Source organism: Acanthopagrus latus, chromosome 11, assembly GCF_904848185.1.
Source record: "Acanthopagrus latus isolate v.2019 chromosome 11, fAcaLat1.1, whole genome shotgun sequence".
Taxonomy (NCBI): domain Eukaryota; kingdom Metazoa; phylum Chordata; class Actinopteri; order Spariformes; family Sparidae; genus Acanthopagrus; species Acanthopagrus latus.
This window is the reverse complement of record NC_051049.1, coordinates 25,910,157-25,922,764: the sequence shown is the minus strand read 5'-3', so window position 1 is coordinate 25,922,764 and position 12,608 is coordinate 25,910,157. Positions and strand designations below refer to the sequence as shown.

At 39.1% G+C, this 12,608-nt stretch overlaps 1 protein-coding gene and 1 long non-coding RNA gene across 5 annotated transcripts in view; one reads left to right on the top strand and one right to left on the bottom strand.

The window, feature by feature from the left end:
* Positions 1–5: 5 nt before the first annotated feature.
* dnajc19 (DnaJ (Hsp40) homolog, subfamily C, member 19) lies at positions 6–1,955 on the bottom strand. The gene is made up of 6 exons (XM_037115999.1): positions 1,838–1,955; positions 1,443–1,494; positions 731–804; positions 567–646; positions 376–446; positions 6–209 (listed from the first exon to the last, which is right to left on the bottom strand). The coding sequence occupies exons 1-6, from the start codon at positions 1,838–1,840 to the stop codon at positions 139–141; spliced, it is 351 nt and encodes a 116-aa protein (XP_036971894.1). The 5' UTR covers positions 1,841–1,955; the 3' UTR covers positions 6–138.
* Positions 1,956–2,033: 78 nt separating this feature from the next.
* Positions 2,034–12,608, top strand: part of LOC119029279 — a 198,680-nt gene continuing 188,105 nt past the window's right edge. Inside the window, exons 1-3 of one of the 4 annotated variants that reach the window (XR_005077948.1) lie at positions 2,051–2,154; positions 4,019–4,090; positions 4,743–4,780. This is a non-coding gene — a long non-coding RNA (uncharacterized LOC119029279). Of the gene's footprint in view, positions 2,155–4,018; positions 4,091–4,742; positions 4,781–6,698; positions 6,763–12,608 lie in introns of those variants that run through there. The other 3 variants (XR_005077947.1, XR_005077949.1, XR_005077950.1) reach the window with 3 other exon arrangements.

Here is a 12,608-nt window from a genome sequence, read left to right as displayed (position 1 = left end):
TCCCATTAATTGCAGAGTGATTTTATTTGATAATCAGTTAGAAAAATCCAGTAATCGCTCAAGTGGGTCAGTGCAATGTCATAGTTGAGATTGGTGTGCAATCACATTAACTGTATATCATCATTTGGGTCTTCACTTCTATTTCTTCATCTGGCCGTCCATCAAATCCTTTGCTTCGTTTATCTTCGCTGCCAGGTAGGGAGATCCACCTGTGATGCAAACAAACATGGTTAAATTAGTTAAATTTCACATGTATACTTTAATCTTCTGCTGCGACGAGCAGCTCTGTTGATCACTCCACAAAACTGTCTTCACCTTTATCAAACCAGTGCACTAGGAAGCCGAGATTTGGCCTCAATTTAGAGCCTCACCTACCTCTGTCTGGGTGGTTCAGGATCATTAGTTTTCTATGGGCCTCTCTGATCTTATTCTTGTTGGCTGTTGGACTGAAAGGACAGTAACAACAACAGTGAATTACTATAGTAATAATCATTGTTAATAGTACTGATAAGTGACGCTAAATGCTTGTACATTGACATGCAACTGCTGGCTGAGTGGTCACATACCTGACACCTAAAATCAGGGAAGCTTCTCTCTTGTTCATCTTTGGTTCAAATCCACCTCTGTAGTACCCTCCTCCAAAAGTCTGCAACAACATACACACTTAACAGCTCATCGTGGCAGGTCTGCTAACTAAACTGAAAAAACAACGACAACAACCTGTTCTTACCGTCTTGGGGAAACTCTGAAGGGCCTGTTTCACCTGAGGCTCCATCTGCTTCATGGCCTGCAAGGCATAGCGACCTGGAAAGTAGAGGGGGAGAAAATAACAGTGGAAGTTGGGACTGGATGATATGGTCAAAGATTCATATCACAGTTATTTTGACATGGATCATAATGAACTGTATTATTTGACAACTGACTTCACAAACTGTGAAGGTGCTTACTGTGTGTAGATGCTGCACTATGTGACTTGGTATAATCATCTCTATTTATCAGTATAGATAAAAAGCCAGTGTTATACATTTCCCAGTGTATATATTTGTGTGTCCCTGGTGTTTGGTGCACACACCCAAGGAATCTGAATAGGGCCTGAAATTGATCTCAGTGTCCTTGACAAGTCTTGACTGGACAAAGACAGGTTCAACTTCAAATGCTATGTACATAAAAGTGTGTGGGAATAAGTGTATACGTGGGTACATAAAAAGCAAAAATGACGAGTAACTTAAATGCACAAGTGTTTATGTAAACTTATACAGAGTGCAAGTGAATCAATAGTGAATGGGGGGGAGATTAACATGAAGCTTAACTTTGAACTTGCAGTTGTGTCAAGCTGATTAGTCACACCACTGAATAGCTGGAGCTCAGTTTAACATCCTCAATTAGGGCAGATATCATATGCATCCTCGGTAAAAGTTATGACCTTTATAGGAGTTACTGACCTGCAAATCCAGCTGCTGCCAGAGCCAGTCCCACTGCCACCATGGAACTGGCCTGCAGAGAGAGAGGCAGAGAGAGCAGGTGAAGAGCACAAAAACATTGGGAAATACACAGAAAAACAATAATGACGACCTGTCCCGTGGCTGCACTACAGGCATAATTGCACACGACCGAGCTGTGGCATCTTATAAAGCCTGAACAACCAATGCTTCTCCCGTTTATTTTGAATTACAGCAGTAAATAAGACGTTTGGTCACATCGTGTTGGGTCATACACGAGTAAGCTAACGTTAGCTTAGCTGTTCAGAATAAGCGTTGTCGGACGTGTCGACTGATAACCGAGCACGCAACCGTTTTCAGATCGTCGTTACCGTTTGTAAATAACAAGTCCGACCTACCATGTCTGTGTGTTACGTTTCGTTTCTGTTAAAAATCAGGACCATAACTTTTGACCCCTCATGTTTTCCTCACTCTGGCGTTCATATGTTTTGCCGGAAATGGCGCAGAGCTGTCGTAAAACCTCGACACGCGCTAGTCCCTCCTCCCCGGCCAAAGTGTCCAATCAGCGCGCGACTTGACTGCAGTGAACATCCAGCCACACCTGCGAGAATATTGAGTTCCCCTCACCTGCCTCCAATCAAACAACCATGTTTTTTCTCCTCCTCATGAAATCTACTGAAGAAGATGTAGGGGTTTGACAGGAACAATTTTGATGGTAATTAAAACCAGATTTTTATTTATTTTATTTGAATGGTGATGACTTGAAAGATGATTAAGCCAGCTAGGTTAAACTAAGGTGTGGGTGACTGGGGTTTCAAACAAATGCTACTGTTACAAAACTATCTAATTTTAGCTTATGTTAATCAAGGAATACAATAAACGTTTACAGATTGTCTGTGAATGTTCATTTGTAATTTAGCTGAAAAGACTTTAAATGTGCTGTTAAACTAAGCTAGAACTAGCTTAAAAACCTAGCTACGTAGCTGGTATGAATAAGGGCTGGTAGCTGGTACGAATGGGAACTGGTAGCTGGTAGGAATAGGAACTGGTAGCTGGTATGAATGGGAACTGGTAGCTGGTATGAATGGGAACTGGTATCTTTTAAGACTGGGAACTGGTAGCTGGTAGGAATAGGAGCTGGTGGCTGGTAGGAATAGGAGCTGGTGGCTGGTAGGAATAGGAACTGGTAGCTGGTAGGAATAGGAACTGGTAGCTGGTATGAATGGGAACTGGTAGCTGGTAGGAATAGGAATTGGTAGCTGGTATGAATGGGAACTGGTATCTTTTAAGACTGGGAACTGGCAGCTGGTAGGAATAGGAACTGGTAGCTGGTATGAATGGGAACTGGTATCTTTTAAGACTGGGAACTGGTAGCTGGTAGGAATAGGAACTGGTGGCTGGTAGGAATAGGAACTGGTAGCTGGTACGAGTAGGAGTTGGTATCCTGTATTGCCAGTAGTAGCTGGTTGCTGGCCTAACAGCTTTGAAAAGTCCATTCTCAAACTGGTTATGCTGGTTACTAACTTAAAATCCTCATGTTTTTGTGACTGGTTAATGCTAGCTTACTGCTCAGATAAATTCCAGCTATTCACACATCACAACTGTACACTAATATATGATGTAAATTTTATATACACCCTATGAGGTCCTATTATTATTATTATTATTATTATTATTATTATTATTATTATTATTATTATTATTATTATTATTATTTGATTTGAGACTATTTGTCCTCACCTTCCTCACATGACTTAGCTGTTTTCCAGTCCTCTAAAATAATTCTATGGAAGCAGAAGTTTGAAAATACTTATTTGAGTGGAAAGTGCTGGGTTTCTGTGTGTTAGTTTTATGCTACTTTTGGCTAAGCTAGCATCTGAAGGTTTCAGATGGTTTGCAGCTGTGGTGTAACAGCTGATCACATGTATGTCAAACATACATGGATTTCCAACAAGCAAGTCTGTAAATGCTTATTTGCAAAGTAATGTCAGCTGTAAACACCCTAAAATGTGCTATGTGTAATTTGCTAGAATGCTTATGTTTATGTGGCTAGTTAACGTTTTTTTTTTTCATTGCACTGATTGCACGTCACGTTATTTGAAAAACTGTAATATGACCTGCTACATTACATACCTTTGTTTCAAGTGTTAGATAACCACATACTGTGTGCATATAGGTTTGACTATGAAAATTGACAAATATATCAATATTAGAATTTTGTGCTTCTTATTATCCTTATTGGCAGTATCCACAAAAATCCAATATGGGTCTGGGTCTAATAAGCAGAGGAATACTCAAGCCAATCAAAGAGCTTAGCCATGTCAGCTACACAGCAGTATCATATTGAAGTTTGCTTCAATAGCTAGCATAAGCCATCCTAACCCACTGCTATAACTGAAAATCTCCAAAGGAAACCCCAATAAGGTTGTGATCTGTTGAGCATTAAATCATAATAATGTTTTTCCTCCTCATTTAAAAGAGGAAAACTATACATTTTTATTTCAAAACTGATATTCTTGCTCTAAGTCTCCTAATGTTAAATTAACTATTGTGTAATGCTTTTTTTTGGTTATCCACAGAAAGAAGAGGGTAGCTGCAGTGAATACATAGAATTCATATCCAGGCCTCTGCTGTCAGTATGGGTTGTGAAGGTAAATTGCCATTATGCAATACAAGTTTGTTTGATGAAAGTAAATTGTGTAATCAAAGTAAATAATCATAGTAGAGACATTTCACTTCACCGATGTCAGTGATGCTTTAGTTGGGTATCAGTGATATTCTGAGCAGTTTTAATCACCTGCTGTAGAGCCTTCCTGTCCTGGGGTCTCATTTATAAAACTTTGATTTGATTTGAAACTTTGCATTTGATTCATGCTTAAAGTGTACTTGAACCCCAAAGCCTGAGCACAAGTGCCACTGCAGTATTTATATGTATACAGCGATCAGACTGACTGTCCCGCTTGCCACAATGATCTTGGCGATCCTTCGTGTGTTATCCTTCACCCTGAATATTTGTTTTGGGGGATGCAGCCTGCATTATTATTAGGACTCACAATGAGGATATAGAGTGTGAAGATTGTGCGAGAGCTGTCACTGACAATATTTCCACACAGTCTTAAATTATACAATCTATATGTGCTGGTTGTGAAGATGCACAGGATGAGAGAATGTCTGGAGAAGGTTGTGTGTGTGTGGGGCAGCCACTGTGCCACACAAAGCTGTATTGTTATGCACAGAATAATGCCTCTCACTTTCATCACTACAATCTGCTTCAATTGACCACCTCACCTTTTGTATCGCCAGGTCCCCTTCATTCCAAAATGATCAGCGTTTACTCACAGGTGCGCACATTCTCCCATCAAGTTTGTTTTTATAGATCAAAACTTTTGCATACACAATGTGCACGAACTGTGCACGAACCATGCCAGTTTGTGCTGTTTCCTGTTGAGATGCTTTCTATCACTCTTGTGTAAAAGTTGACCAAAACTTTGCACAGGAATGGAACCCTCCAAAGTTTCCATCAGAAGTTGAGCCTTTTCTGTGCTTTTTTGAACAGGGTGATGGTGTGTGGTGACCATTACAGGTTCTCTGTAATGTTCTCTGTAAGGTTCTCTGTTCACCTGCTCCAACTCAGCTCCACTGATGTAGACAGGGGTGTGTCTTTGCCTCTTTTATTCCAAAATCAATAATCAGCTCCTTTGTTTTGCTGACGCTGAGCAATAGATTGTTTTCTGTGCACCACTCTACACGATTGTTTATTCCCTACTGTTATGAACTCTTATGAAACTTGTTGTTTGTAGTGATCCTACACATGCAAGGGCTCAACTGATATGTTTGTTTCAGGGCCAATACGGATTATTAGTAATCAAGGAGACTCATAACCACTATTTGGAACCAATGTACACATTGCAGGAATAATCCAAATTTTAGTGTAAAAGTTAGGAATAGCCTGTGATGGAATGTCACTACAATTTATTCAAGTACTATACTTAAGTACAATTTACAATGAACAAGGTACTTGATATTTCTATTCCATCTGTTACTTTTTACTTCCACCCCTAAATTGATTTGGTTACTTTGCAGATCCGTATTACTCAGTGCTGATATCCTATAAGGTGTAATGTGAAACCAATCAGAGTAGTGTTTGTGGGCAGGATATTAGCGAGACCACAGATTGGCGACTACAGATGGAGAGAGGATGCGACTTTCGCCCTAATAATACAGTACAGACAGGTTGTCTGGCTTTTTCGCAAAACAAGGAGTGACGGGAGTGGAGTGTATCACATCCCACCAGGCCTCTGGCTTCTAAAACTGTATGTTGTAGTGACAGTCTCAGGCAGCTCTCCCACAGCTAAACCTGAGTCTGCTGCAACAGTACGCAGAGGCACCCTGGCTCGGATTGATGGCTAGTTATAGGAGCGAAGATGCTGTGAACATCTGCAGGCTGTCTGTAAGGAGCAATTTCAACCCGAACGTGCCCTGCTGCGTCTCTCCTACCATTGGACTGAAACGCGACAGCAGCTAACACAATGGGACAGTGAAGGGCCTAATTATTGCCCCTATCATTTGCATAATTACAATGTTTTTCTGAGGCAGGGGCAGTATAGAAATTGTAAATTGTAGTGGACCTGCTGTCTCTCCTTAGTGGAAGTCATATTTGAATGGAGAGAGTCTGTTCTGCTAGCCAGGCAGCCAGGCAGCCAGGCAGCCAGGCTCAGGCAAGAGGTCCCAATCAGCCAGCCTCACAGACTGCTCATTCAATGGGATTTAAAAAGCCAACTGTGTGGAGAAATGAGAGTTTTGCCCCCCAAATCATATGGAATTACAGTGCTGGTTGCATATGGGGGGAGCCAGTGGCAAGCACAAAAGCCCACAGGAAGCAGCTATTTCTGTGTGTTTTATTAACCCAACCAAGCAATTTAATTCTTTTGTTCGGGGGAGTTCTACTTCATTGATTAACAAAAGCGGGGATATAATTTTTTCAGCCCCTTTTGAAAAGCCTGAAATGTCAAGCCTTTTAAAGGAGATTATTCTGCCTGTGTGCGATGAATAGAGCCCAGAGTAACCTTTTGTCTACAATTAAATATTCCAGCATAAATATAAAAGAAAATCAGAGATGGGGAAGATTGAGTCAGGAGAGATTGGAGAGGTAGATCCTCTGCCCGATAGTGGCAACAGCCTGGCTCTAATTAGATATGCCAGGCGGGCTGTGAGCAGTCACTCTCCACAGCACGCCGAGAGAGGAGGCAGCCTGAGAGAGGAGGACAGAGGAAACCTATCTGCTCATCTGTCTGTCCAGCGCCTTCCTCTGGGCATCCACAAGGTATTTCAGGAGACTTTGTTTTGTTTTGTTTTCCGCCGCTATTTGTTTTCCTGACGTCTTTGCCGCTGGAGAGGGAGAGTCTAAAAGGCAATGCCTTCTGGGAACTGCATAAACAGAGAGGGCTGAATAAAAAAAAAAAAAAAGTTGTGAGATTGTTTATGATTCAGAGGAGTGATTAGGAATAACAATAAGATACTTTAGGGACAGAGAGGGTGTTTTTTTTTTCTCCACACTCAGGAGGTAGACTGTGAGGCTGCCGGAGGAGTTGAGGAAGGATAATATTAAGTTTTGATTCATGAAGGGCTGCATTTGATTGTGTTTGGGAGTTTGACTTTTGCATTGTGCCCTGAGGAGGCTGAAATGTACGTGGACCGAGGTGACCTGCATGCTTTGATGCGAAAGTGAGCTTTGCACGGTGGTCTTTATTCTTTAAGGACACATGTTGATAAAAGTTTGTCGTGTGGTGGATCAGAAGTTCTTGAGACTCTGTTGCAGAAGATACTCGTGTGCAGTTTTGTAATGCTGTCAATAGTATATTTTTTAAAACCCACAAAACATTTTGTCATTTCTTTCCATTTTAAGAAAAAGAGCTGAGATAAGTAATGAATTCCTTTCCTACTGTCCTACTAGTTTGCTGTGACCTCTTGTGAGGGGATTATTTTCCCGACCAATCATTTTCTGGAGTGGCTTCATGTGAACGACTCATTCCTACAAGTAGGCGTGGTGCTCCTGTTGGCTTTTTGACATGATACATTTGAACATGGCTTTTTGACACAGGTGTATACTTTATTTTCTACCCCTAAAATGTTAACTAAGGAGTTACCTGTTAATGCTGCTTTTTTTGAATTATGATTTAATATTATCATATATATTGATTTATTAAAGGGCAAGCTTTATAATGTACTGTTTTGATATTGAATCCAGATTTTTGAAATGCATTTCAACATCAGTGAGGGAAAGAAAAGAAGATGTTTCTGAGAAAAATCTCAAAACCTTTTTGATAGTAACATTTGTTAGAGGCAACTTTATAAAAACAGTCTCACATAACTGATGGCTTGTAAAACTCAATTTGAAATTCTTTCTGGAGCCACTCAAGGGCTTTAATTTATTTTGCCAGAGCCTTCAGAACTGCTGACAGCCTTGTCAGTCATGTTAGTCAAATCACTTTTTTCCCCTTAAATTATGTGCAAGTTCCTCAACTAAGATTCGATTTAGTATTTGAGCATGAAGGCAAAAGCAACATATCTTCACAAGAGAACCTTGCTGACACTAAGTTGTGGTATTGTCACAATACCACAATTTTAAAATGGTATAAAAATGATACGGGATACATCTGTTATTACCACAGCACAAAGAAGACAAAAGACAGAGATAACATAATAGGATAATTTTTAATTTTGTTTTAAATTAAGGACACAGTGCTGATGCAGAAGTCCTTCAATACATACCACTAGTTTTTAATGATAGAATCTGTGCAGCCATGTGTTGAAAAACTGATTAAAGTTGTGTTATAGCTTTAGTACTTTTGATACCATCAAATGCAAATATTATATTTTTAAAACATGTGGTATTGAAAATGTACGAAGTATCAATACTTCTAATAACTTTACCTAATAGAAAAATCATTAAACATTAAGCATGATATAATTGATGGAAAATCATTGGTTTATTCATCTGCTTTCTTAATTTTGTAAATGTTGAAAATCAGCATATCTCAGCTTATCAGATCGTATTAGCACTTTTAATTGTCTGATATATCAAGTTTACAGGGGCAGTTAAGCATGCAGTACATGTTGGAAGTATTTCTGTGACCCATACATGAATGAAAAAAGTGTTTTTGCAAACATTGTGAGAAACATTACAAGAAGAGACGGTAACTTGTTTTGACAATGGATGCAACCTCCAAACAAGCTCAATTACTGCTGCTATTCAGATGGCAATTTTCCTGCAGATCTCCAATTTTTCTCTTAAAAATGGCATTCTATATCGTTCTTTGTTAACCTGCACTGTAAGAAAGGATGTTTGAAAAAGTGCAGTACAATAGCTTTGCATACACCAAGCTGTTAGCTCATTTGCTTATATGCTAACATCCTGTGGGGCACAGTCTTGTCAATTGGCAGCCATCTTGGCAGTGCACCCCAGGGCAGTTATTTCAGGCTAACCAGGCTATCAAATGCATAGGGAGAGGGCCAGAACTTAGTCACTGGGACATGAGAACTGCATGTATAGAATCATCAGTCAAATCTGATGATAAAACAAAACAAAACAGAAAAACACTGAAAGCGTTCAGTGACTTTTGCTTTTTGTTTTTTTTTTTACTTGGCCTTTTCCCCACAGGTTGTACTTTTACTGCACATGTTCATGGTTTCAGAACATGAACTTCTTTTATGGCTCGATCCCCGATGTGAAGGGGTTAGCTCATTGCATCAAGAGCTCTTGATCAAATGTAAAGTTAATATCTAAGGTCTGAATATCCTCTTTTTTTTTGTAATCGTGTGCATTAGTATGATATCCTTCATTTACTTGCTGATAATATTTCTAGCTGCAGTTGCACCAAATTGGTTAAAACTGTTGTGAATCTCAACTGTGCGCTTGTGTCAATGTTTACCTGGGATAAAGCACACCACTGGCTTTTGGGAGAAAATGACAGGATAAGTGTCATCCAACCACCACCTCTGGCTTTAACAGACTGATCTATTCAAAATGCATTAAGTAATTTGTCTCCTCCCTTTTAACGCCTCTGTCCAAAAAGTTAGACATTTTCAACTTACTTAAGAGGTTTCAGTAGGACTGAACTGACTTCTGGTTAACTTGTATGCATACGTAAATCTGAAAACCACTGTGTAGCCAGGTTTTACAGAGACATGATAATGTGTTAGGCCCTGTATACTGATCTCCCTTCGAGGGGAGTCAAATGAATCATGTTATGTTTTGAATTTTGCCTGAATGTGACTGAAGACTCTAGACAAAAGGGAGTGTGCATATGCATATTTAAGTGAGTTTTGAATAAAAAAAAAAAAGATTAGTAGTTAAAAAACTTGATAGGTTCATTGGGATTTTAACTGTCTTTGGTTTACACACGTTTTTGGAATGCACTGCATCAGAACAGTGTGGCTGTTGCAATCCATTGCACTCGGAACTCCCAAGATTAGCCATACAAACATCTGTTTGCTGCTGGCTTCCATGTTTTCCTGAGCAAACGCACTGGGATGCATTTAGATTGGATGTCAGGAAGACAGACTCAGAAATATTGATCTCCGACTTGTAATGGATTGATGCATGGGGTCAAAATTTCTACCGCCCTGAGAATGATTTCCATATAACCCAAGTCTCTGGTTCTAATCCAGACAAAGATGTTTGTTTCATGTCATTACCCCTGCTACTCCTTCCTCTAATTTTCTGTCAAATCTCTACCAGATTGTTTTCAAACAGAGGCAAAAAATTTCCCCAAAGTAACTTATAGAAATACCAAACTGGTGTTTATTCTAATTGATTTCTGTGGCGCTTTGAGAATATATCTTTATTTGACATTAAATCCATCAGAATATAATGATGTACATTGCTTTAACCTTAAATTGTCAATCCCAAACCCTCCCACCAGTCTGTCTATCAGCCTAACCGTTTAATGTAAACACAAGTTAAAACACCAAACTATTCTAATTTTAACCCCATTCCTCACCTGTACTTCATCTTAATTCTGATCTTAACCCTGAAGCAGAGCTAATCCTAAACTAAACCCTTCAGGAGGTGAGCAGCATCAAAATATCCTCACTTTGGAGGGTTTTCCTCATCTTTCTATTACTGGGACAATGTCTTGGTCCTTATAAATATAGGAGCATGATAAAACACACACACAGAAGTGTGCATGCACAGTAACATTACTGACACACACACATACATAAATCTAATGTCACCTCTATTCCGACAGCCTGTTTTCTCCCAGAGGGTGTTATCAGGGCTTTGGAGGGCTGATTGGAGCAGGCAGCAGTAATGACTGCAGGTCATGAGGTCACAACCCTGTTATGATAACTAAACTCTGAGGTCAAGCGCCTCTACGACAGTGCGCCCCCCTAGAGATGATGCCTGATAATAGCAGATGAGCATTGCTTTGTTATTTTAACAGTTTAAATCAAAATTCATCCATGAATGGAATCTGATTTATCCTCATTTTCCCATGCCTATCTCTACCTGGTCTACCCTACACTGAATGACCAAAAATGTTTTGGGCATTGTTTTCCTTTCCTGTCTAGCAGTGAATTTCATAGTGCTGCAGTTTAGTTTTCGGTTTTAGTGCAAACAGTAAATCATGTTGAAATGTAAAAATAATGTCATATGCTCTGAAAGTAGTCAGAAATGGTCTGATTTTAAAGTAGATTTGCAATTTTACCCTGCATATAAAGAAAAAAACGACAAGATAGTGTTTGATTTTACAACTTACGTGAATGCTCACTTTTTTGTTAGTTTTGTTTTTTTATTTACTTTTGACTTTCCATGAGATACATGGTAGTATTGAAGTAAGTTAACACAGTTTATTGAAAAGGCAGGGAAACTTCATGGTGAAAGTTCATTTTTATTTTTATTTTTTCCACAGTATTAGACCAAATCTGGGTCAGTTTTATAGGGCTGGGTAAAAATTAACAGCGTGATCATTGTTGGAGTTCCTGTTTCTTGCTGAAAAACTTTCTGTGTTTTACATCTAATCTAAATGCAAGTTCCTTTCCAAGTTCTTTTGGTTTCAAACAGTGAATCGTCATAAATTCTAAAAATATATAGATAACCAATAACCAGACAGCATTATATGACCATTCTTAAAACAACACAAAACCTGACGTGATCGTTGATCGAGTACCAGCAACAAACAAACTGGTTGACCTTCCATAAGATATACCTTTCAAAATGGATGGTACTCATGCTGCATTTACGTGCTGCTATTTTTCTGACAGCACATGAACTGCACAGGCGAACTATACAGCTGTTTTTCTGGTGAGGAGGGGCTGGATTTGGAACATGCTGTGGGAAATCATAACTTTTGAGCCCCTTTGAGTCCAGAAAGATTGCTTTTCTTATCTTGTGGCTAAACTAAAAATGTTACTCTTGATGTTAAGAGAAATAATGTATGATCTATGTTCTGTTATGTGAATGTTCTTTTCCTGGTTACTAGAGGAAAAAAAAAAAACACTTTTTCTTTCATTGTGCCATATCAATATTTGTTGGACTGTCCTGTCTGACATAACAGTGCTTGTTTAAAATGTCATCAACAGCCATAAAACACAGAATAAATATGTTTATTGTAATGTGTCTTTCTACATTTTCCCAGACACACACATGCAAACAGTCAAACGTGCAGACAGTCAGACATACAGCACAGGCAGAGAGACTTCTACAGACAGTCAGAGCACATGTGTAAATCTGGCATAATGCTGATTTTTTACTTTTCCCAAAGAGGACTGCTAGCTTGGCAGAAAGGAAACAAGAATTATTCAATCAAACAGCTCTCCTTCCATATCCAGATTTGACTCCAGCAGCATAAAGCTTGCCACATAATCCTTTTATCAAACCCTCCGATGGAATACTCTTATTGGAAATGCCCAGAGTAAGAAATAATATTAAGGTCATTTCTATCTCTAGTTTATTTTCTCCCCCTTTAAAAAAAAAAAAAAAAAATCTCCCCTGCTTTCCGTTTTTATCTTGAGACAATAATTACCTCAGGTTTGCGGATGGAGACCTAACTGCTGATTATGAATGTTCTCTGACCATGGAGGGAATCTCTGCCCTCATCTGTAATAACAGAATCAAATTGTCCTCATTTGAAAAAAAAGAAGAAGAAGAAAATCACCATTTCTGAG

Bases quoted from the DNA above. Each gene is read 5' to 3' on its own strand.
- dnajc19 (XM_037115999.1), bottom strand. The intron at 805-1,442 runs GTCAGTAACTCC...TCTACTTTCCAG, and splicing joins GGCAGCAGCTGGATTTGCAG to GTCGCTATGCCTTGCAGGCC. The intron at 447-566 runs GTATGTGACCAC...CTGTCCTTTCAG, and splicing joins TCCCTGATTTTAGGTGTCAG to TCCAACAGCCAACAAGAATA.